Source organism: Squalius cephalus (assembly GCF_949319135.1).
Source record: "Squalius cephalus genome assembly, chromosome: 22".
In the NCBI taxonomy this organism is placed as follows: Eukaryota; Metazoa; Chordata; class Actinopteri; order Cypriniformes; family Leuciscidae; genus Squalius; species Squalius cephalus.
Genome location: NC_137143.1, coordinates 22516168 through 22538724, shown reverse-complemented (window position 1 = coordinate 22538724; position 22557 = coordinate 22516168). Strand labels below are relative to the sequence as shown.

Genomic DNA, 22557 nt, shown 5'->3' with positions numbered 1-22557 from the left:
AGTGATGAATTCACTTTGAGGATGTTTTCTTTTTTTTTTGTTGAGTTGCCTAAGGACCCAGTTGCGTGTGTGCAGGTTGTTTGGAGATGGTTATACATCAGAACTTGTCTACAGATCCATTGAAACATGCATTCTTGAGTTTAGCCCTTTACAAAATGGTTTATCACAGAACTGCAGAACCGCAGGCCAAAAAGAGATAAAGCCATGGAGTAGAAAATATTGCTGCAGCTACAAGTTTATAAAGCTGGTTACTGTCATTATTTTATGTGGCACCAGACAGCACCATCAATGTGATTGAGATTTTACTAGCCTATTAAATTAAGTAATCTTCCTCTTTTATGAATGTGATAGAATGAAAGTTAAACAAGTGTTTGGTGCTTGATTCAAGTTTGAATAACAGACTTGGCAGAAAATAATTCTAGAAAAATCTTTTACAAATATAAAGTTTAGTAGCTTTTTAATGCTTTATATATAGACTCATCCATAGCTATTTTTTGACGGCTCAGTTTTGCTTTGATTTATCCACACACTGAAGCTCATGGTTAGTTTGGCTTTTGAGATGATAAGTGAGATGGAGACATGACGTCAGTGTGAATCGATTGAACTGCATTTTGGGGAATTAGAGGCCTGATTGCTTTTGTGTGTATCAGTCTCAGTTCTCACAGCATGAAGACTCAGATACACTCTCTCCTTTCATGAAGTTCTGATGAGATTTCATGCAACTCTATGAGGGAAGACTCATCAGCCTCTTCAAATAGACTGAACTCGTTTTACAACTTGTTCCTGAATAAAGCAGAATAATTATATATACATTTGGATGCCAGATAATATTTGGATTGATAATTAATTCCTATATTTTTATTACATAAATACTCCCTGAAATACTTGATTCTGATTGATTTATTCAGCAGTCAGATATTTCCTAATATTCTCTGTCATCTGTACATTAGTCTTCTCATCTGGGTAACTAAAACCGGCTTTTGTCCCTCGTATCGCACCATGGACTCACGCTCTCTCAATTTATACAAATGCAACTGCTGCAACATCTAATTTATTATGGTGCCATTATATAGTATATTATATAGACTATACTGAAAGTGTATTTATTAATTAACATTTATTTTTATATTTTAGGTTTTAGTAATTTTGTGTAAATTGTGTAAATTTGTGTAAACTGTACTTTAAATTTCAATGACCAAAAACTTTTTTTTTTATAGTTTTAGTTAAAGCATTAGTTCACCCAAAAAATGAAAATTCTGTCATTAATAACTCTCCCTCATGATGTTCCAAACCAGTAAGACTTTAGTTCATCTTCGGAACACAAATGAAGATCTTTTTGATGAAATCTGAGAGCTTTATGTTTCCCATTGACAGCGGACACTTTGTTGCTCTAAAAAGTTCATAGAGATTGTAAAACTAATCCATATTAATTGAGCAGTTTAGTAATAGACTTGATCACTTATATGATGAACAGAAATTAGGCTTTTATTCACATATAAACATTGATCAGCTAACATAAACAGAAGCTCAACCGAACTTGCTTGACGCGCGAGAACAAACCTCATTGGTTCTTGCGGAGGCTCAAACGTGATGCGTAACACGAGAATGAACCTCATTGGTTCACAAGTCAAGCGAACATGCTTGAGCCTCCATTTACCACAACTGATTTGTGGGTTGGTGAATGTTTACATGTGAATAAAAGCCTAAATTCAATCTGTTTATCATATAAAGCGATCATGTCTCTTCAGACAATTTTAGACTAAACCACTCAATTCATATGGATTGGTTTTACAATCTCTTTATGAACTTTTTGACGTGCCGAAGTGTCAGTTGCATAGCTGTCAATGGAGGGACAGAAAGCTCTCAGATTTCATCAAAAAGATCTTCATTTGTGTTCGGAAGATGATGTAAAGGCTTATGGGTTTGGAACGACATGAGGGTGAGTAATTAATGACAGAATTTTCATTTTTGAGTGAACTAACCCTTTAACAACACTGATTAACAGAAGCTTTAAGATAATATACTGGTAAAATTATTAAATAATTTCAATGGTCATTTCTGGTCAAAAAGTGCAGTGTAATTAAGTAATTTTAACATGCTTTGGTTTTTAAATTTACATTTTTCCAACATTGATGCAATATTGACTTGTGTTTGAACCTCTTATATTTTCCTCAAGAAGTGTTATGATCTGCTGGTTTGTTTGTATCTCGGGGACACTGTAAGAATGATGTAAAACTGAACTGAATAGTGTCTTGTTTGTGTATTTCAGCTTGTCAGAGATCAGCATTGATTCACTCAATGATTAGTATGTTGTTTGTTATTGAGAGAACCTTTGTTTATCCCATGAATTTTACATTTTTATAGACTGACGCTGGTGTGTGTTTGCTGCAAATTCTGAGCCTTAACATAGAGGATCATGCACTCTGTGTAATTTTATGATTCATACTTTGCATTTAGGAGTTTGGCACAGACCAGCTGAACTGCTGCTTGAGTGCAGAAACCACATAGTTCTCATACAAATCCTGGTCATAAGCCAAAGTTTTGTGTATGTGCTGGAGCTCAGAGCGGGACAACAGCTGGACCCACTGCCCCAAATATGTCTCTGCCAAGTTAAACAAACGAATAAGTGGCTTTGGGCTCCAACGCGGCAGCATGAAAGATGACACTTTCCAGGAAAAGGAAGCTTCCTGTGCCATGTTGAAACCCAGTGTCTTGCCTGTGCCTGCTGGTGGGTGCAGACATTGACCAATGGGTTGTCCCTGTCTCTGTCTTATCAGTCGCACTGCAGACGCTCACCTTGTCAATGGCAGGCTGAAGAAATGCCTCGAGCACCTGGTGCTATCTCGACTCGCGGCCGGCCCCCTCTCTGTCTCGCACGTTCACGGCGTAAGAGTGGGATCGCTTTTAAACATCCACCGCTATCGGACTGCGCCTTAGCTGGTTGAAGTGAATTAATTGTCAGTTTTATCTGGAAGTGCTCTCACCGAGTGATGTCATGTCACATTAAAGTGTAGGTGAGGTACCAGCGGTTACTGCACATATGGCGGGATGCAGATGCAACCCCAGATTTAATACAACTTTCAAAATAATTATATCTTTGATCATTAATTTGCTCTATTAAATTAGGTAGGAAGTGTTTAAAAGTGAAATATATCTATATTTTTAGTATATATACAGGGTTTCTGTGGGTCTTAAAAAGTCTTAATTCACCCTTACACAAATTAAGGTCTTAAAAAGGTCTTAAATCAGAGCAGTCATGGTATTAAATGTTGCATGCATTGCAGACATTTTTTTTTTTACATCTTCCTCAGTATTTTTGTCCTGTTTTTCAATACAAATATCTAAACATCTTTGATCCATTTACTTGAGATGCAAATGTAAAATGAAGTCTTGAATTTTTTTTAATGATTAAATCAAGAACAAATATCTGTAAATGAGTAATGAAAACTTGCCTTTGGATTAAGTTGATTTATCTGAGCCCATTGGCAGATATTTGTTCTTGTTTTAATCATAAACCCATTTTATGATTAAGACTTTATATTTTGCATCTCAAGTAAATATTTCTTGATGTAAGAATCTTTAGACAAACAGACTGAGGAAGAACATCCCTTTTTTTGCGGTGTGATCAGAAGGTACAGGAAAATACCGGTAGATTTCCATATTCTAGTGGTTTGGAGCAGAGGGATTCAAGCTACTTTTTATTTGTAAAATTAATTAAAAAGTAATAGATATCTGTTGAAAGTTTTGTTTTCATACGCCAAAATGTTGCTAATAGAACTCATTGTGTTCCACCCTAGACATTTACATTTAGATAACATACTGATGTATTGATTTCCCTTCAATGTGAGTCTTGAAAAGGTCTTAAAAAGGTCTTAAATTTGCTTTCATAAAAACGGCAGAAAATGTGCATATATTTATATTTTCTCAGATTGTACTAAATAAATATTACATAATTATTCAGTATACTAAATAGAATACTACATATATGCTAAATATATATTTAGTAGGTTAAATCAATATTTAACCCTTAAATTTAATTCAACTTTCATTATTAGTATATCTCCCATAATAATTGAATTAGGTAAGAAGTGTTTAAAAGTTATATATATATATATGAATACATATGACATGCATGGTGGGATGTATTTTGTATTACCATGTTGCACTCCAAGCAAAATACCTCATTAATTGTATTGATTGCTCTTGATAAGTGCTGTAGATTTATTTCATCCCAGTTGGGCTTTTATTGTCGAGGCTGCAGTGTTAGTGCATTATAGTTTACAGTTAATTGAATTCTATTACTTGATAAGCTCCCTCGTTTCCCCTGAAAAAGATTGATGTTGCAGCTGTTGCCTGGTAATGCAGAGTACATTGAGCGAAGGCCTCCGTTTAATTTATTCACTTACTGAGTGTATCAGAAGAGGCAGAGCGCACCTGACTGGCAGCTCGGTTAATTCAGCTTACTTTCATGACTCGATGATGTTTCCGCCACATTAGTGGGACAAAACAGAAAGTCGCCACATGAGCTTTTGAAAGTCCTTCAATCAGCTTTGCTCTGGTTTATAGGCACTCTCAGTGCGGGGTTGAGATATGGGATGCTTTTTTTTTTTTTTCTTCATTCAAAACAAAGTAGGCACCACTCTTCCGCTTATTAAAAGAGGCTCTGTAACATTTGTGTCCTCTCAGCCTCCTGTCTCTCAATGCCTAAACAGTTTTGCTTGTGTATTTGTTGATATATTGCCAATTTCTGCTGTTTTGCTTTAAGTGGGCCTGAGTCCCACTCTTGTTGCTGTGGTTTCGCTCTCATTCCTAATGTGTCTGTTCTCTAACTCCCTTGACTCTGTGAAAGAGTCTTGAAAACGGTGCAGAAATCGTCTCTCACCCCCTCCAGATCTGAATGGCGCTTTTTTATTATGTGGTCTGCTTCTCTGTGATTAAAAAGAATGAAAGATAGCATTGTTTAAGAGTGAGTAAATACATGAAATATCTTAACAGCCACTCTTTGTTTGTCATAATTATGCTGTTTCCTCTTAGCCTGCTGGCCACATAGAAATATAAAATAATATGTAGCATTACAACTACTTGCTGAGAGCTACTTGTTACTTAGTGATTTCTTTCTCTCCATGTCTCTATAGTGTTGCTGAGGGAGGAGGTGGCTCAGTTACAGGAGGAGGTGCACCTCCTCAGACAGATGAAGGACATGTTGAGTAAAGACCTGGAGGACTCGCATGGCGGCTGTTCGGCCGACACGTTGTCCGCCGCCGAGCTCAAGGTGCAGTTGGGGGAGAAGGAGCAGGAGCTGGAACGTGCCAAGGAGGCCTTACAAGGTCTGAACCCCAATCACAAAGCCAATATTGCAGGATTACCAGAGAAATCCCCCCTGTGTGCTGTTCAAGCGCTTCACTCTCGCTAGACACATCAATACTGCCTGAGTTTACCCAAAATCATTGTTTCAGTAATAGGGATGGATCACAGTGGTCGGCCAAATACCAACTAGTCAGTTGTTTTTTATACATATATATATATAGCATGCAATTCATTTTTTCAGTTTAATGCGTTAAAAATATTTAACACAATTAATGCAGCATCCGTTTTTTTCCATCATCCTTTGGCTAGCGGTACATTGTATGATAACAAAAATTAAATGCTTTTTTAAACCATTCAAGCGCGATAAGACACAAAAGAGAACGCAGTGCTGTACTGGTGCGCATCTCTAAATCTCCTGTCTGTGTGACACACACACACACGACTCGTGCGCACAGAAAGACGCTTCAGAGAGCGACTTGAACAGGCAAAAAGAACGGACAGACCTGCTACTGTCTATTATTAAGGATAATCAAAAAAGAAAAAGAGAAAATCACTCACTGCTCTTGACTGAATAACGTTTTGTGCATTTTGACAGGGCAAGTAAAAATCTGAACTGGGCCAAAAGAACAAAATTGAGCCTTGATATGTTGTAGGGCATAGGGTAAATGTGACATTTAGTGTAATGGGTTTCTGTGAAGATTGTTTCAAGTTCACTTAAATTAAGTTGTTATATTTTTAAAGCCTAACAAATGTTACAATTGATAGCTTTTGATTATACTCGAATGCTGAATGGCTATAATGGCTAAAATTGAGAGCAAAAAAACTTCAGAGACATCAGTATGATGATAAAGGATCAGTATAAAAGATGCCATTAAACAAATACTTAAAAAATAGGCTTCTGTCTTTGTTGTTTCAACATTAGTTTGGAGATTAAATGTGAAATTATTACAATATAAAAAAATATTAAAATCTTTAATGTTAGGTGTGATTAATCGTGATTACAGAAAAAAAGTCGGATTAATTAGTTGGTTTTTTTAATCAATTGACTGCATATATACACACACTACCGGTCAAAAGTTTTGGATCAGTAAGACACATTTGTGTGTGTGTGTCCTGGTATTCCCTACATTTGTGTGTGTGTGTGTGTCCTGGTATTCCCTAAATTAGACCAAATGTCCCCACAAAGATAGTAATACCAGTAATTTTTGATCTTGTGTGTGCATTTGTACACATGTACACATTCCCATGAGGAAAACAGCTCATAGATCTTTTTTGAAAATGTACGAAGGCAGAAAGTTTTCTTCAATGGGTAGAGTTAGGGGATAGAATATACCGTTTGTACAGTATAAAAATCATTATGTCTATGGAAAGTCCCCCTTAAACATGGAGAGAGAGAGAGAGAGAGAGAGAGAGAGAGAGAGAGAGAGAGGGATGTTGCTTATCTTATCAGCTATCTCTTTATCTTGGGTGTAATGTGCTTTTTTAGTGTATTTGAGGGACTTGTATAAACAGAGGATTCAAGTGCTAGACAAAATGGTTAGTGTTGATGCACAGTGTGATTAATTTAAAAGTGTCTTATCAATGAGTTCCTGCAGTGTGAACTGTAGCTGCTTTTAGGAAGACGTGTGAAAGAAGGGTTTTTGAAATGTGGTTTATAACAGTGGTAAACTGTTATGCGCCGACATATAAAAGTGTCAAAGTAACTCTTTTGTTTTAGTTGTAAAGTGATGACCAATTTATATGCATTATAGTTCAAGTTTGTGGTCAGTTTTTTTTATTTATTAATACTTTTATTCCACAAGGATGCATTAAATTGATCAAAAGTGACAATCAGATTAAAATAATTTCTGAAGGATCATGTGACACTGAAGACTGGAGTAATTATGCTGAAACTTCAGCTTTGCCATCACAGGAAAAAATTACATATTAAAAACACATAAAAATAGAAAACCCTTACTGTAAGAATATTTCACAAATATTACTGTTTTTCCACCGCAAACTTTTGAACAATAGTGTATACAGTCTCAGAGGAATATTTGTATTTCTTAGATTTAATGAAGTTCTCAGATGTTTCTTTTAAATTCCTTTGGAGAGATAAAAACTGACATAAATGAGAAAATTGCTAACATACAGCTAGAATAAATAGCTATAAACAGCATAGCACAAACAATTTGCTAATATTCATATTAAAATCTCTTTTGATCTCAGACTTTGGTATCTTGACAATTGCATTTTTCTCAAGAGAACAATATGAGAAGCAAGAGGCAGAAGTCTACATTTGCTCTCCATTTAATCTGCTGTCTTTCTTAAAAACAAGTGGCATTTGGTTTCATTTTTTGCTATCTAACGAAATGACATTCTTACATTTATTAAGTGTGGCATCTGTTTTTAAAATGGATATCTTAAGTCAGTCAAATGGATTATTCTTTTGTCATATTTTAGTCTGTACATGACTCAGATATGAAAATGTTGGGCAAAGTAATTGATAGAAATGACATCAAATTGTTATCTAAATTCTTGAACACTTTTAAAAGAGATCTACATTGAAAACGCTGCACTCAAAATTGTGACACACTTTACACTAGGTCAACCGTGTTACTTGACACTTAGTCATTTAGTTTGTAATGTAACACCTGTAGTACCTAAACAGGAACTGGAGCAACCTGCCAGTCCATTACAAATATTTCACATACGACAAACTGCGTCAAGCTGAGTTTTCAGCAAACAAAACCATTTATCCGATTTGAGTCTTTTTTGGCCCTTCTGGAGAAAAGTGAGATGGGGAGAGAGACAGAGGTGATGGATGGTAGGGTGCATGTGTGCTCATGAATGTCAAAGGCTCTCGTATCATAGTGGAAAAACAGGTTTGACTGTTGAATGAGGAGCCTCCTTCAGTTTGAGGGGGAACGAGACAGTTACCTCAAGTCAAATAAATGATTTACTTTTTACAGGCAACAAGACAGCAAAACTCAGAAAGCTTTAGATTGTAAATGAAATGTTATATGATATGGAATTGTTATGAGGTGTTACTCCTCACATTTCCTCTCTAATTAAACCCTTGAAATAAAATGCATTTGTTTGTTAACAACACACATGTCTTTTTCCCCTGTGTGGGATGTTTCTAGTGGAGCTGGTGCCCCCTGGAGGCTGTTTTGAGCAGAACAATTTTTAACTATAGTCCTTTATTTATGCCACTAATAATAATAATCATCAAAAGATGCCTAACAAGACACTGGGTTTTGACTGTTTATTTTGTACACGCACAGGGTAATCCATCACTTTGTATGTCCACAACTCTTATCTGACAGATAGAGGTCAGAGCACAAACTGCAGACGCGTCATTCAAGGACACAAAGCCTTTGTGTGTGTGTGTGTGTGTGTGTTGCAGCCACAGTACAAAAAGTCCAAACTCTAAAATGTGAATGTTATGATGTAGGAGGCACTCTGTTGTTTATATACTTATAATGTGCTAAAAGTGAATATTATTCCTGCATTTCTCAAAATGATTGTGTATGTTTGTGTGTAGCTATGAAGGGTGATCGAAAGCGGTTGAAGGCCGAAAAGGCTGACCTGGTGAACCAGATGCAGCAGCTCTACACCACACTGGAGAGCCGAGAAGAGCAGCTCCGAGACTTCATTCGAAATTATGACCAGCACAGAAAGGTGTGCATGAAATTCTCCACGGACTCTTCGGTTCACTTATAATTTGCTTCATGCGTGTCATCTGAAACAATCTTTCAAAAACGAAACTTGCCAATCCTTACTTTATCTAATTATTTTATCTTCTTTCTCTTTTTGTTCAGGGTCGCACTAGATAATTGTAAATTTGAAAAGACTCATACATTTACCATTGGCTGACATGATCTTAAAGACAAATTTTGTATTAGAGGAAACTTAGGGAGGAACTTCATTCTTGATACATTTGACAATATGTTGACAGATCCACTTACAAACTGATAGTTTTTTTGAGCTGAAAGAAAAGTAGTGCGTGTGTGTAACGGACTGATGCTGACTGTGCTGTGCTACAGGAGAGCGAGGACGCGGTAAAGACTCTGGCCAAAGAGAAGGACATGCTGGAGAGAGAGAAATGGGACCTGCGCCGGCAGACTAAAGAGGCCACAGAACAAGCCAGCGTCCTGCGCTCCCAGATAGACATGAAGGAGAACAGAATCAAAGAGCTAGAGGCAGAGCTCACCATGGTGAGATAGCATCTCTCTTGATCTCTCTCTCTTGCAGACGCACACTTCCACTTCCCACAATGCCATAAACACTCACACCTCTTATCTTGTCTTAACTCATCCTCTTGACGGTTTGCATCTCTTATCATTAGAGGCTCTCGAATTACCTCTCAGTGGCTCTGATTGCCGATATATCAGTCTCAACATTCATCAGTTAAGATCCACAGATGGATCATGGAACCCCAACTGATCTGCATTATGCAATTTTACATTTTTCTGGATTGGCATTACAATGTGCAAACATATGTATGGGCACATGTAGTCACACAAAAATCCCCATGAAGAGGCACATGGCTGTCAACAGAGCAGTAATGGCATCATTACTCACTTCATATGCCTAATCTGTTGTGCCTGTGTGCCTCACCAGTATTCACATACATACATTATCTCAAGCATACTAATGATTTCACTCCCACTGAGATTTTGAAATCCACTGTTTTTCCCCCTGAGCAAACTGAGGGGCAAGATGTTTTATATCCTTTAACATCTATATACTGAGTAATGGATAAAAAATGTAAACCTTATTGATGGGGGGGGGGGGGGGGGGGTCCAAGATTTTTGTGATTAAACTTTTTTTCTATAATGTAAGAACAGTTAGAATATTAAGAAGTATTTAACTTTATTTTAAAGTAATAAATAATATATGTTATTACTTTTATAATATATTTTATATATATATATATATATATAGCATAAGTTATATAAATTATAAAATTTAAATTATATAATGTAAAGTATTTTTAGGTCACTAAACAGACTCAAAATTTTGACACTTATTTGTACAGCTGGAGAACATGATCATCTGGTTTTACATGAACTTGTGGAGATCAAATTAACATTGATACTCTAATAATATCAGTTGTAATGATTTTTTTTTATTAAATATAAAAATCAAAGCATTTTAACTTTGGATCCTCTTAATTATAGACCCAATTGTATAAAGGTTCTATAGTGATCACAACTGATGTTGTTTTTGTACCTCAGGCAAAGCAGTCTCTGGCCACTCTCAATAAAGACGTGCCAAAGCGTCACTCGGTGGCGATGCCATCAGAGCCGGTGGTGAACGGCAGTCAGGAGTGGGTGATGCAAGCAGACCTTCCCCTCACTGCGGCAATCAGACAGAGTCAACAGACCCTGTACCATTCACACCCCGCTGACAGGCAAGGTACAGGCCTACACAACAGCAAGCAAAGATACGCCAAAGGTCTTCTTTAGTCCACTCACCCGCCCGTCTCCTGTCTCCACAGCTGCTTTGAGGATCAGCCCCTGTCACTCTCGCCAGCCCTCCGTCATCTCCGACGCCTCGGCTGCCGACGGCGATCGCTCATCCACCCCGAGCGACATCAACTCGCCCCGCCACCGGACTCACTCCCTCTGCAATGTAAGAGCTGCCTGGCACCCCCGACCAAGTAAACAGCCTTCCCAACTTGCTTTTATCTCCACCTTCACTCTTCTCAAATATTCAGTCCCTGCGCTGCTCATCAGCATGGCTTCAGGGGCACGTTTTGTGTTGATGCTGGTTCATGTAGATCATTTAAAAGATACAGTTTGTACCTGTAAGAATTAGTCGTGCTCCACAAGACTGAACTGAATGTGTTTGTTTTGCACATTTGGCTTGTAAATTATGTGATTATTTATATACAATTATAGTATTTATAAAAAAATATTGAATAGGTTAATTTGTTGAATTCAGTTTTAGTTTAATTATGTGCTTTTGTCATTTTTATTAGTTTTTGTACTTTTTTTAATTAGTCTATTTAGCTTTAATTCAGCTTTAGTAATTTTAGTACTTCTACTTATTTCAAGTAGTTGACAAGGCAACAGTACTAATTTTCGTTTAAGTTTTTAAAGCTTTAGTTTTTCATCTATTATTTATATTTTATTTCAGCTTCATTTAAATTGCCGGAAATAGTTTTTTTTTAATAGTTTTCGGTATAGTTTTAGTTACCAATAACAAAGCTGGTAGAAACAGCAATAAACATTTATGCATGATGTACCAAAATGCCCAGTGACCAACCATCCATTTTATAATAATTAATATGGGATCTCCATATGTGTTTCTCCAAAATGTCATTTTTATTAACTCTTTTTTTTTTTTAATGCAGCTCGTAAAAAAAAAAAAAAAAAAATTAAACCAGTCTATGCTGGTTTGCTGGTCTGCCAGCCTGGTCACGCTGCTCTGTTTGCTGGTTTTAGAGGGGTTTTGGGTCCTTTCCAGATTGTCAGACTGGAAAACCAGCTTAGACCAGCTTAAACCAACAAACTAGATTGGTTTCAGCAGGGACTGGAGAGTACACCTGGTGGCATATTGTTAATGCCCCTAGGCAGCTATAGAAAGACTGAAGTCAACAACAAAATCTGACAATAGTGGTATCATAAATTTAGCATTTTTGGATCAAATTGCTCTAAACAAAAATGTTATGCTATTCAGAAAGGTGATTGGCTCCTTTAACTGAAAAGGACATCATATTGATCACTATTATTTCTGCCAATCTTATTTCTGTGAGTGGTCTAATACTTTTCTTTAGGTTTTTTTTACAGCAACGACTGTAGTTTTTGGTAAAAAAACAAAAAAAAACAATTAGAGAGTGTGGGCCCCTGAAGCAGTGCTGATGAGAGAGGGCAGATTTTCCTGAGATTCCTGATGAAACCACATGACTGACCTGCCCCCATATGTCCACCATTACTTTTCTATTCTCTCTTCTCCTTCCTCTCTCGCTGTCTCTGTTTCTGCCTTTTCTTGTTCTTGCTTCAGTCCATGGAGGACCTCGAGGACCAGAAGCGTAAGAAGAAGAAGGAGAAGATTAGTCTCGGCTCACTTTCTCGAGTGTTTGCCCGGGGAAAATCTCAACGCAAGTCCTTGGATCCGGGCCTGTTTGATGGTACTTCCACCCCTGATTACTATATAGAGGAGGATGCTGACTGGTGATAGTGCTATTGCGTGTGTGTGTGTGTGTGTGTGTGTGTGTGTGTGTGTGTGTGTGTGTGTGTGTGTGTGTGTGTGTGTGTGTGTGTGTGTGTGTGTGTGTGTGTGTGTGTGTGTGTGTGTGTGTGTGTGGACGTACGCCTGGAAATTTATGAGTTAATGTGTGTGTACGAGCGTGCATAAGCGTTTGTGTGTGCCTTCAAATGTATTCCCCGTGAAAAATACAGGAAAGAGGAAGAACTGCTGCCTCCTTGAAATGTACATAACGACACTTAAAAACATCTATGTAAATGAAATATATATTTATATATGTATGCATATGTACATATGTTTACATTGATATAAATATATACATGGGATCATTTGCGTGTGTATATGTTAATGCTGTTATAATGCTTTATTTGTGGTAATATGTCTCTTTTTTATGAACTGGAAACTTGAATTACTGCTGAGCATTTGTAAATAGGAACTCTTTGTGCACCTTGTGTTTGCTGATGTCTTCATGTGGAATGCTTCTTTTTCATGACTGCTTTTACCATGAACCCAGAGCTCCAGGCTGTCTTCATACACCATAGCGTGAGCTCCATCTGAAAGATTTAAAGGTGCACTCTGTCATTTTTCCCATCATGACATTTTTTAAATGTTAACATGACCATGATCACATGAGATGTGAGCCAAATAAAAGCTGTTTTATGTCAGCGGGTCACTGCATGGGGGCGGCCATGTTGAGATCACATGACCAGCTAATGTTATTTATTTTATTTTGGTAATTTACCTATTATTGGATTCTTCACTCTCTCGGCTGACTTAAAACATGACATTTCTACTCTAAACTTAGTGCTCATGCCACTAGGTGTCAGTATAAGGCCCATTCACATCGAGGACAATAACTATTACAATAGTTTAAAAATAATTCTACATGTAAAAGAAAAGTCCACACCAACTATAATAATAATGGCACAGAGAAACAATATCATTGGAATTACTTTAAAAAAAAAAAAAAAAAATTCAGCTGATGATTGATAAAAACATGGACAGCTAATCAGAATCCATCCTGTTTTAATGAGCATGTGCATTTAAAGCAGCAGACTACAGAACTGCAGCGCATGTATAATAAACAGAAGAACGATAGTCTGTTGGTGTGGGCCCTAATATAGTTATTGTTAAAGTTTCTTTCTAGTAATAAATGTGAATATGCCTTAAAGGGACCCTAAATGAAAATTTTGTCATAACTTACTCACCCTCAGGTTGTTCCAAACCCTGTATAAGTTTATCTTTTCTGTTGAACACAAAACAATATATTTAATGCTGACAATAAAACAGTCGACGCGGTAGCCATTGACTTTAATGGTGGAAAAAAATACTATGGAAGTCAATGGCTACGTCACTGTTTGATTACCATGATTCTTTGTGTTCAACAGAAGAAAGAAACTAATAGCCTACAGGTATGGAACAACATGAGGGTGAGTAAATGATGACGTAATTTTCAGTTTTGGGCGAACTATCCCTTTAAGTCCAAGATGGCAGTCAGCACAATATGAAAGAAAAATTACTGAGTGCACTTTTAATGTTAGGATCTACGGAGTTACATCCGGATAAGATGGTTTTCTAAATGTTTGCCTTAGCTGTTCACCTCAGTTATCTAATCGCTAAGGAACATCTGCGGTCAAATATCTCTGTGAGATTTTGCGGGCAAAAAAAGGTCTAATGTCCACCGTCAGAAATGCAGCGATGTAAGAAGCACAGCTCACACAGAAGTCACTTTCAAACCAAGCAGCTTTCTGTTGGTGGACCTTGAACACTAGCAAAATCTGTGTAGAGAACTTTTTAGCCCTCACATGAAATTACTGGATTTTGCCCACAAAATTTTGCAGAGAATGGGCCACACCTTAATGGGTGAATTTTGTGTGTTTACCTCAAGAGTTACACTCAGACAGCTGCCAAACTGAGATCATGATCATTTGAAAGCTAATATTTTATTATGCATTATGTCCTCTTGCAAGGCTCCACCAAGGATCTTTTTAATCTTGACAAATGTGAAATGAAAACCTCTTAAAATCTGTACTTTATTGTCTGGAAAGACTGAATAAATCGTATTTTAGGCAGTTTAGTTCCATTATGATGGTAGATTGCAAAAGGATGGAGTAATTCAGTTATAAAGTTACATCATGCATCAGACTGGCCTTGTCGAGCTATTTTTGCGTGGTCTGATCCTTCTCAGATCACCTGCCCCTTTTATGCTAAAAAACATGTAGCATTATTTATTAGACTGTTTCCATATTAAAAAAAAAATCTCACATTTTTATAACCTACGAGGAATTACGTTTGATTTTGAAGTGATATTGGGAAAGTTTGTTTCCACTATTTAAACACGGATCTGGAATATTCTTAAACCAGGTGCTGACCTTACATCAATAAAGTGCCAAAGGGTTATAGTACATCTTGCAGAAGAACACAAGAAAATACATAGGAATATTCTTTTCTCTGCTCTATCAAGTGTGCAAATATAATGCCTGTAAGAACTCACAACACACCCTGCTTCATAACATTCTTTTCCATTAATGTTGAACCCAATGATGTCATCATGACTCTTGTCTCGCTGACATATCACATATTTCTTTCCGTTTCAAGCTTTCCTTTGCATTTTGGTGGCACTGATTTTTTTATTTTATTTTTTTGATCTTTTAAATTAAAACTGAACTTCATTCCTCATGTCACTCTAATGATTTTATGTTGTAAGGTTTGTAAAGTAGATTGTGAGATATAAGATTAAATCTATTAAAGAATTTATTTAAAGATTAGGAAAGAGGTCATTTCAATGAAACTAGACTATCTTTGAATTTACAGAAAGACTGATGAGAAGGTTTTAACACTCTGGAGATTTAAAAAGAAAAAAGAAACAATTAAAATAAACTTATTTTAAAATAAAAACACATAACCCAACATCCATGTGCCTTTCTTCTTGACCCTGTGTGTGTGTTTGTGTGCAAGTTGTCATAATGGTTTCCTCTTAACCCTCTTGTTCTGGGGTTGCCATGGTTTGGGGTGACCCCGTTCCCACCATCTGTGTTAACACGTGTCCTAACATTGTCTTACCTCAGTGGATGAGAATGCCCCAAACTCACTACATTCATAACTCATATGAATATGTCAACTGGAACCAGTCTATCATGTACACCGTTATCCAAAACATGAGCACGGTCATGTGCACTTCTACCCAAAACATCATCTCATGACTACCAACTGATTGTTTATTTCATTTAGTTTAAGGCTTTATTTTAAAACGCTACACATTTATTAGGGTTTATATATTTATATATCATAAAAAAGTACATTATATAGGCCTGTTTGAGTTTTCTATTCACAGCCTCATGAAGCATGATGGAGAGCATGCTACAGTAAATTCAGAGCAATAGGCTTTTTCCTTCTCATTAATTGAAATGGAAACAGATTGCGATCTCCATTAAAATCCATTTTTTCCATAAGCCAGCGGATGCTCTCAGATGTCTCGAACAAGGTCAAGGCTCCGTCTTTGCTTAGACGAACGCCTGCCTATTTCCTCTAAAGGTTCGAAATAGGTGTCCTCTGCCCCGATGCCCATCAAATAATGAGTCTTTTAGAGGTAATTTTTTCAGCTAATTAAAATCTGATGAAGCCTTGAGAGAAGAATGAGTCAGTCTGAACCCTCAGGGTGATTTCAATCTTGTTTTATACCTGCCAGGACACACTTTTAGCGTTAGGAGGGCTATATTAGAAACCAAATAATGTACTTAATTAGCTATATATCTAATTAATTCAGATTCAACTGAAAGTCAAGGTCTTCAAGGATGACGTCACTGCAGCAGTATGAGCTCAGTTAAATGGCGCCACCTGCTGGTGTCGACATGGAAATATATGTGTGGATTATATGGCATTAATAAAATCTGGTGACTTTCATTTGGTGGTGGTTTAATGGAACATCTAAAAGAAAAGAAATTACAACAATATAAAAACTCAGTATTATTTTAATTTTAATCAAATAGTCTACAATGAATACACCGATTATTTACTTTGAAAGAATTTTCACTCAGTAATTGCTAGTAAATTTCACGGTCCCACTTTATAGCAAGCGCCTTCACCTACTATGTACTGATATTTAAATTAATCAATTGATATAAAGCACTTATAGTGTAAATACATGTTTTATGTTGTACTTATATTTAAAAAAATACCTGCATGTAAATATTTTCTGTAATTACATTTGAACCTGTGCCTAACCTTACCCGTAACCCACCTCAATAGCAGCAAGTCTTTTGTTATACAACATAAACACAAGAAGTATATTGTACCTAACCTTTTTAATTTAAGTACATGATAGTTAAAAAAAAAGTGAAAAGTGAAAGTGGCATGTGCTGGCCAAGTATGGTAACTCATAATTGGAATTTGTCCTCTGCATTTAACCCATCCAAGTTAGTGCACACACATTAGCAGTAATGAGTAGTGAACACGCACTGCAAACCGTGGACACACACACCTGGAGCAATGGGGGGTTAGGAAATGACCTCAGTCATTTCTTGCCGGTATTGAGAATCGAACCCGCAACTCTTCAGGTTACCACTCTCTAACCATAGCCACGACTGCCCTTTATAAAACAGATAAAGCACCTAATATAAAGTGTGAGCAGCAATTTCACAAATAACAAAGAAACGACAAGTTAAAGCATTGAATTAAATGTGAAATTTTGAAGTTTAAAGACTGAAATAGTAACTTGTTTTAACTGTTTTTAAATTGGGGTCAATCCACTAAAAATAAAAAGGCCTGTGACTGACAACCATGTACTTATATTCCTGTTATAGTAAAAATGCTGTAAAATTTTCTTGTTAGTAGCATATACAAGCAAGTGAATTCAATGTTAGTTTCACACAGGAAGGAAAAGTAAGTTAAGTGGTTTTGAAGTGAAAGTCTGAGGTGGTAAAAGTGGTTTTGTTTCAGAGCGTGTGTGGGTTATATGAGGATAGATAAGGCCTGTCGATGTTGACCGCAGGCCTAATCGTGGCTGTCAGTTCTTGCTAGAAAGCAATGAGTCATTTAAGAAGCTTTTTAAGAGCAGAAAATACTGAAATTAAACAGGAGGATATGGAGGTGGGTGCTTTTCCTGCACAGCAATAAAAAAGCTTTTATGTGCAAAATGGATAAGGCATTTTTGTTTTGCTCTCAACCCCTCTGAACCCCTTAAATTTGCCCCCACCCTCCTCCTCCTCCCCTCCTGACCAATCCAGACTCAGACAGCCTCTCCAGCCAGACCCAGCCCAGCCTATCAGATGGCGAGGAGCAGCTGGAGCGGCTGCAGCAGGCGGAGCTTACGCGGAGCAAGCCCATGTCTCTGTGGAGGGCGCTCACTGTGCAGGCCTGGCTGGAGGTTGTCATGGCAATGCCCATGTACATGCGCGCCTGCTCTGAGAATGTCAAGAGTGGGAAGGTAAATGCTTCTCCTCTTTATTTTTGCCTGTTCTTACCATGTGCATTTTTAACCCTTTTTAAAAGCAAAAACGCAAATAAACACAACTAATAAGCTATTTATAATCCTTTAAACATTTTCAATTCTGCGGCCGCTGATTATACTTTAGTACTATTACTTCCCTGATGCTTCCAATGTGCTCTGACATGAATCTAGTTAATGATTACTCTGTTAAACTGGAAGACCTAGGTGATGATGTCAGTGAGCTGCTTCCTGTTGCAGGTGTTGTTGGGGTTGACCGATGAGGATCTGGAGCTGGGGTTGGGAATCAACAGCCCCATGCACCGCAGGAAGCTGCGTCTAGCTATTGAGGACTACCGAGAAGCAGAGAATGGACGAGGGTGAGCGGCCACACTTGCTTAGATTAGATTACATTCACACACACACACACACACGAATGCATTGGCATTGGTTTTGCGTTTCATTTTTGTCACTCAGACTTTCCAAAGCTGCTGATATGGATCATCACTGGGTGTCTCAGACCTGGCTGGGTGACGTCGGGCTCCCCCAGTACTCACAGGTCTTCCACAACCAGTTAGTGGACGGCAGAGTGCTGAACTCGATCACACGAAGAGACCTGGAAACCATCTTCAACATCACCAACAAGTTTCATGTTACCAGCATCCTATCAGCCATTCAACTTCTGCAAATGCTTAATTTCGACAAAGAGGCAAGATTTTTTTGTATACTCACATTCACAATATGCAAGTATTGTTGGTGATATTGTAAAATACGCTAATCAGTTTGCTTTTATCATAACATCTCTGCAGATTATACAGGCACGTCGTGCTCAATGTGAGAATCGAGATCTGGATCCGGTGGTCTGGACCAGCCACCGTGTCATTAAATGGATCAGAGACATTGATCTTAAGGTGGGTAAGACCTAAAAATTTCATGTACACTATCATTGAAAAGTTTGAGGTTGGTAAGATTTTCAGTTTTGCTTTATATGTTTGTGGAAACCATGTTTTGATTTTTTTTTTTTTTCTCAGGGTTCTTTGATGAATAGACCCCCGGATTCACAGACAGGGTTTAAACCTAGTCCCAGACTAAAATTATGTTTTAACTGAAAGCAGCTTACACTGATATAACTTAAAATATGTCAGTGCCACTGTTTTGTCTCAAGATGCACAGCAGTACTGTTTTTTTCTTAGGCACATTTATAAAAGCTATTTAAATGTCCTAATTAACCTAAGGCCTAATCCTGGCTTAATCTAAGCCCTGTCTGTGAAATCAAAAGAACAGCATTTATTAGATTTTTTTAATGCATTTTAATCAATTTAATGCATCCTTGTTGAATTAAAGTATTAATTAAAAAAAATAAAAATAATAATAATAAAAACATTAATGACCCCAAACTTTTTAACCGTGGGGAATATACATTGGCCCCAAAAAGTAGGCTATTTGGATACTTAAACCACGCTTAATGTATAAATGTAATAATTGGAAAAATCTGAGAAAAAGTCTAGCATCATTTACTACTAGGTCGTAGGTTTGATATTTTTAGTAAGACATTTACTGTCATATTATATCCAACCTGTTGAATGTTGTCTTTTATGCAGGAGTATGCTGACAGCCTTCAGAACAGTGGCATCCATGGAGCTGTGATGGTTCTAGATCCGACCTTCAGTGCGGACAGCATGGCCAAGGCTCTAGACATACCTAACAATAAGCACATGATCCATCGTCATCTATACGAGGAAATGAAAGTGCTTCTCAACCCAGCAAGGTGTGTGCAGCTTCATTTCATAGTCATTTTTACTTAAGCTGTTGCAATTAATAGTTATTAGAAAACTTGTAAACTTTAAAAGTCCGTGTGCCATTATCCACCTAATTTTTTTAAATTGCGGAAGTAAGCTGTTTTGTACCTCTAAAAATAATTGGAAGCTGATGACACCGGAAGCCAGACACATTCAATTTACGCCCGCTCTTACGTGAAAAAATAATGGATGCCACTCGGTGGCCATCTTTGAAACGTCTCTCGGGCATCTATTTCAGTCATGCAAGTAGCCGCTCCTGTCTCTATGGAGAAATATTACATTTTCAAAGAGAAAATTATGCGGCACTCTGACAGGAATGCTCGATTTTGAGATTTGTCAGTCACGTCATCCAGCGGTCGTCAATAGCACTGTGTATTAGTCCGCTCATCCGAAAAAAGACCGGCGCTACTTTCACATTTCTCGTGTTTGTACATTTTGTCAAAATAAGATAGCCTATTGAATCTCAGGAACATCTTTTCTATAGTTGTAATATTACATTTGCCAAACAAAGAGGTTGAATTTCATGTGTAACAATGTATTTTAATGATAGGTACACTCTAAAAATGCTGGGTTGTTTTAACCCAATTTTGGGTCAAATATGGACAAAAATGTAACCCAAAGGCTGGGTTTGTCCATTTTTAAATTGCATTTTTAACCCAACGTTGGGTTAGTCCATATTTGACCCAAAATTGGGTTAAAACAACCCAGCATTTTTTAGAGTGTAGGTTTATTTACATAAATGTTGATTTGGTAAAGTTTTGTGCCACTTAAAAATGATTAGCATTTTTTAATTTCAATATTTAGCTGAAAAATAAACAAATGCCTTGAATTACTTGCAGTATTTATTTTATTTACCCTTCCCCCATCTCAACTCAGATCAGTATTTCATTTTCCTGTATTTCATTTATTTATTTGTTGCGTATAGCCGTGTAAAAAGCACTCTGCTGGACAGTAACTGTATTGATCTTAAGAGTGTGACAGTAGTATTTCTGTCTTGCAGAACTAATCAGGCTCAGGACTACAGGAAAGAAGGGACTCCGACACATTCACCTGCCTCAAACTGCCGCAAAACTGAGGAAGGATTTTCTCCCAAGCAAAAAGTTGGCAAGGTAGTAAAACAGTCTGTCAAAATGAAGACAAATGGTGGACTTTGTCCGCCTATGTTATTGTTAACAATCTGTAAAAAGATAAATAGCCTTTCTGTCATTCCTCAGAGCCCTTTGAGATTCAATCCACTGGTCGCTGTTGGGAGGGACTTCACTTTTCAAGGCGGGTGTGGATCACCACCCAGAGAAGATCGCATCAAGATCCTGCAAAGGACCAAGGGCAGTCCCATGCACGGTTACTCAAGCATAGAGATCACGAATGTCTAAAGCCAACACTCTGTTTACCTTGGATGAACTAGGAAGAGTGTACCTCCCCTAACATCTAAATGGACCAAATGAGCTCAATTATTTGTAAAAGAGATTTGAAAATTGACCATTTGCACTTATGAGAATTTTGTATTGGCAATAAATCACAACTAAGCACTGAATTATACATTTTATAAACTGGCTGCATTAAAAAATTAAATATTTTGTTACTGACATAATACTTAGATGAACTTGTCCTGATTCCTGTAAATTCCAGTCAGAACTGTAGGTATGCAGCTGAAATCAATACCACATGTTCAGATGTCCATTCCCTCCATGCAGGTCATCACAACACTGTGCTTTGTTTAACGTTACGGAAAACGTATGAGGAATGAGGAATATCGCTGTGAATACATTGTGACAATGCTTTGAATGCCCCATCAATGTCTTTTCTTTGTTTGAAGACACCTGTTGACATCTGCTAAGACGTTTATGTTTTCAAAGTCTCATTTGCATACAAAATAAAAAAAACAAGAGCCACTTTAGTAGCAATGTTGTGTGGGTAATAGATTAGTCATAAGGATCACTCCAGTTTAATTGAAATTGGGGAATGAAAGACACAAATCTTTCTGATTCCCTTGTGATTTTCAACATCTCTGTCTTACCATGCATGCAATTCAGTTTGTTCAATGGAATATATATATATATATCAATGCATTATATAGTGACTATCATGCACAATAAGGAAATGCAAGAGTGATATGATTGGAAAGCCTTTAATCTTTTCTTTAAGGAGTGAGATAATCATTCTCTGTCATGAGCAGGGCTCCCAGATGAATGTATGGAAAGGTAAAATATAGTATACAGTCTACAAGCCAATGCCACACATGTACTGCAATTTCTACAGCTGTGTTTTCCCAAGTTTTCCACACAGAGCCACAGGGCACACAAGAGCAAATCCAGTTTTGCAGCTCAGCATGCAACAGCATTGAGCTTTGATGCAAACAGCCTCTGTCATGTGGGTCGACACAGGTTAGGTAACATGATTAATGAGTGTGTTTCACAAATTCAACCAATTATTGTCAGATCTTGTTCAAATCAGTTGGAAATGCCAATTATGAATCACAGATATCCTGCTTGGTTTGACTCAAAATGTCTGTTGATAGACATTGGTCACACATCATACCAGCAGATATGCACAGCTCAAGAATATAGCAGTTTCTGGTGCATTTTTAAGGTGGATTTTGCAATCACAAATCATTTTGATATCTCTGTTCCTTGTGGCATTAGTGAAAATGTACTTTTGAGAAACATTTGTTTATATAGATACATACCATGTGTCATTGACACAATAATCTGTATAGAAAAATAAAAACTCTACATGCATATATTTGAGTGTTGCTGTGTGTTTGTTTGTCAGGTTGGTTTTATACACTACCGTTCAAAAGTTTGGGGTCAGAAGGCTTCTTTTTAAAAC

General features: G+C 37.2%; 2 protein-coding genes across 5 annotated transcripts in view; both read left to right on the top strand.

Annotated features, from left to right (window-relative positions):
* Positions 1–13460, top strand: part of LOC307150752 (kazrin-like) — a 146241-nt gene extending 132781 nt beyond the window's left edge. For 3 of the 4 annotated variants that reach the window (XM_079858233.1, XM_079858235.1, XM_079858236.1), the window contains 6 exons: positions 5136–5327; positions 8834–8970; positions 9336–9506; positions 10530–10710; positions 10793–10926; positions 12301–13460. In XM_079858233.1, the coding sequence (XP_079714359.1) occupies positions 5136–5327; positions 8834–8970; positions 9336–9506; positions 10530–10710; positions 10793–10926; positions 12301–12474 (989 nt within the window). In that variant the 3' untranslated portion in view covers positions 12475–13460. Of the gene's footprint in view, positions 1–5135; positions 5328–8833; positions 8971–9335; positions 9507–10529; positions 10711–10792; positions 10955–12300 lie in introns of all 4 variants that reach the window. The other variant, XM_079858234.1, reaches the window with a different exon arrangement.
* A 2147-nt stretch (positions 13461–15607) lies between these two features.
* On the top strand, positions 15608–22469 carry LOC307150755 (kazrin-like). The gene is made up of 8 exons (XM_079858239.1): positions 15608–16735; positions 16854–17929; positions 18191–18309; positions 18407–18638; positions 18739–18840; positions 19531–19697; positions 20729–20837; positions 20943–22469. Exons 2-8 carry the CDS (start codon positions 17828–17830, stop codon positions 21099–21101), a joined length of 990 nt encoding a protein of 329 aa, XP_079714365.1. The 5' UTR covers positions 15608–16735; positions 16854–17827; the 3' UTR covers positions 21102–22469.
* The last annotated feature ends 88 nt before the right edge of the window (positions 22470–22557 follow it).

Excerpts from the sequence above, each read along its gene's own strand:
- LOC307150755 (XM_079858239.1), top strand. The coding sequence starts at position 17,828 with ATGTCTCTGTGGAGGGCGCTCACTGTGCAGGCCTGGCTGGAGGTTGTC. Across the intron at positions 18,639-18,738 it reads TGCTTAATTTCGACAAAGAG|ATTATACAGGCACGTCGTGC; the intron begins GCAAGATTTTTT and ends ACATCTCTGCAG. Across the intron at positions 19,698-20,728 it reads GTGCTTCTCAACCCAGCAAG|AACTAATCAGGCTCAGGACT; the intron begins GTGTGTGCAGCT and ends TCTGTCTTGCAG.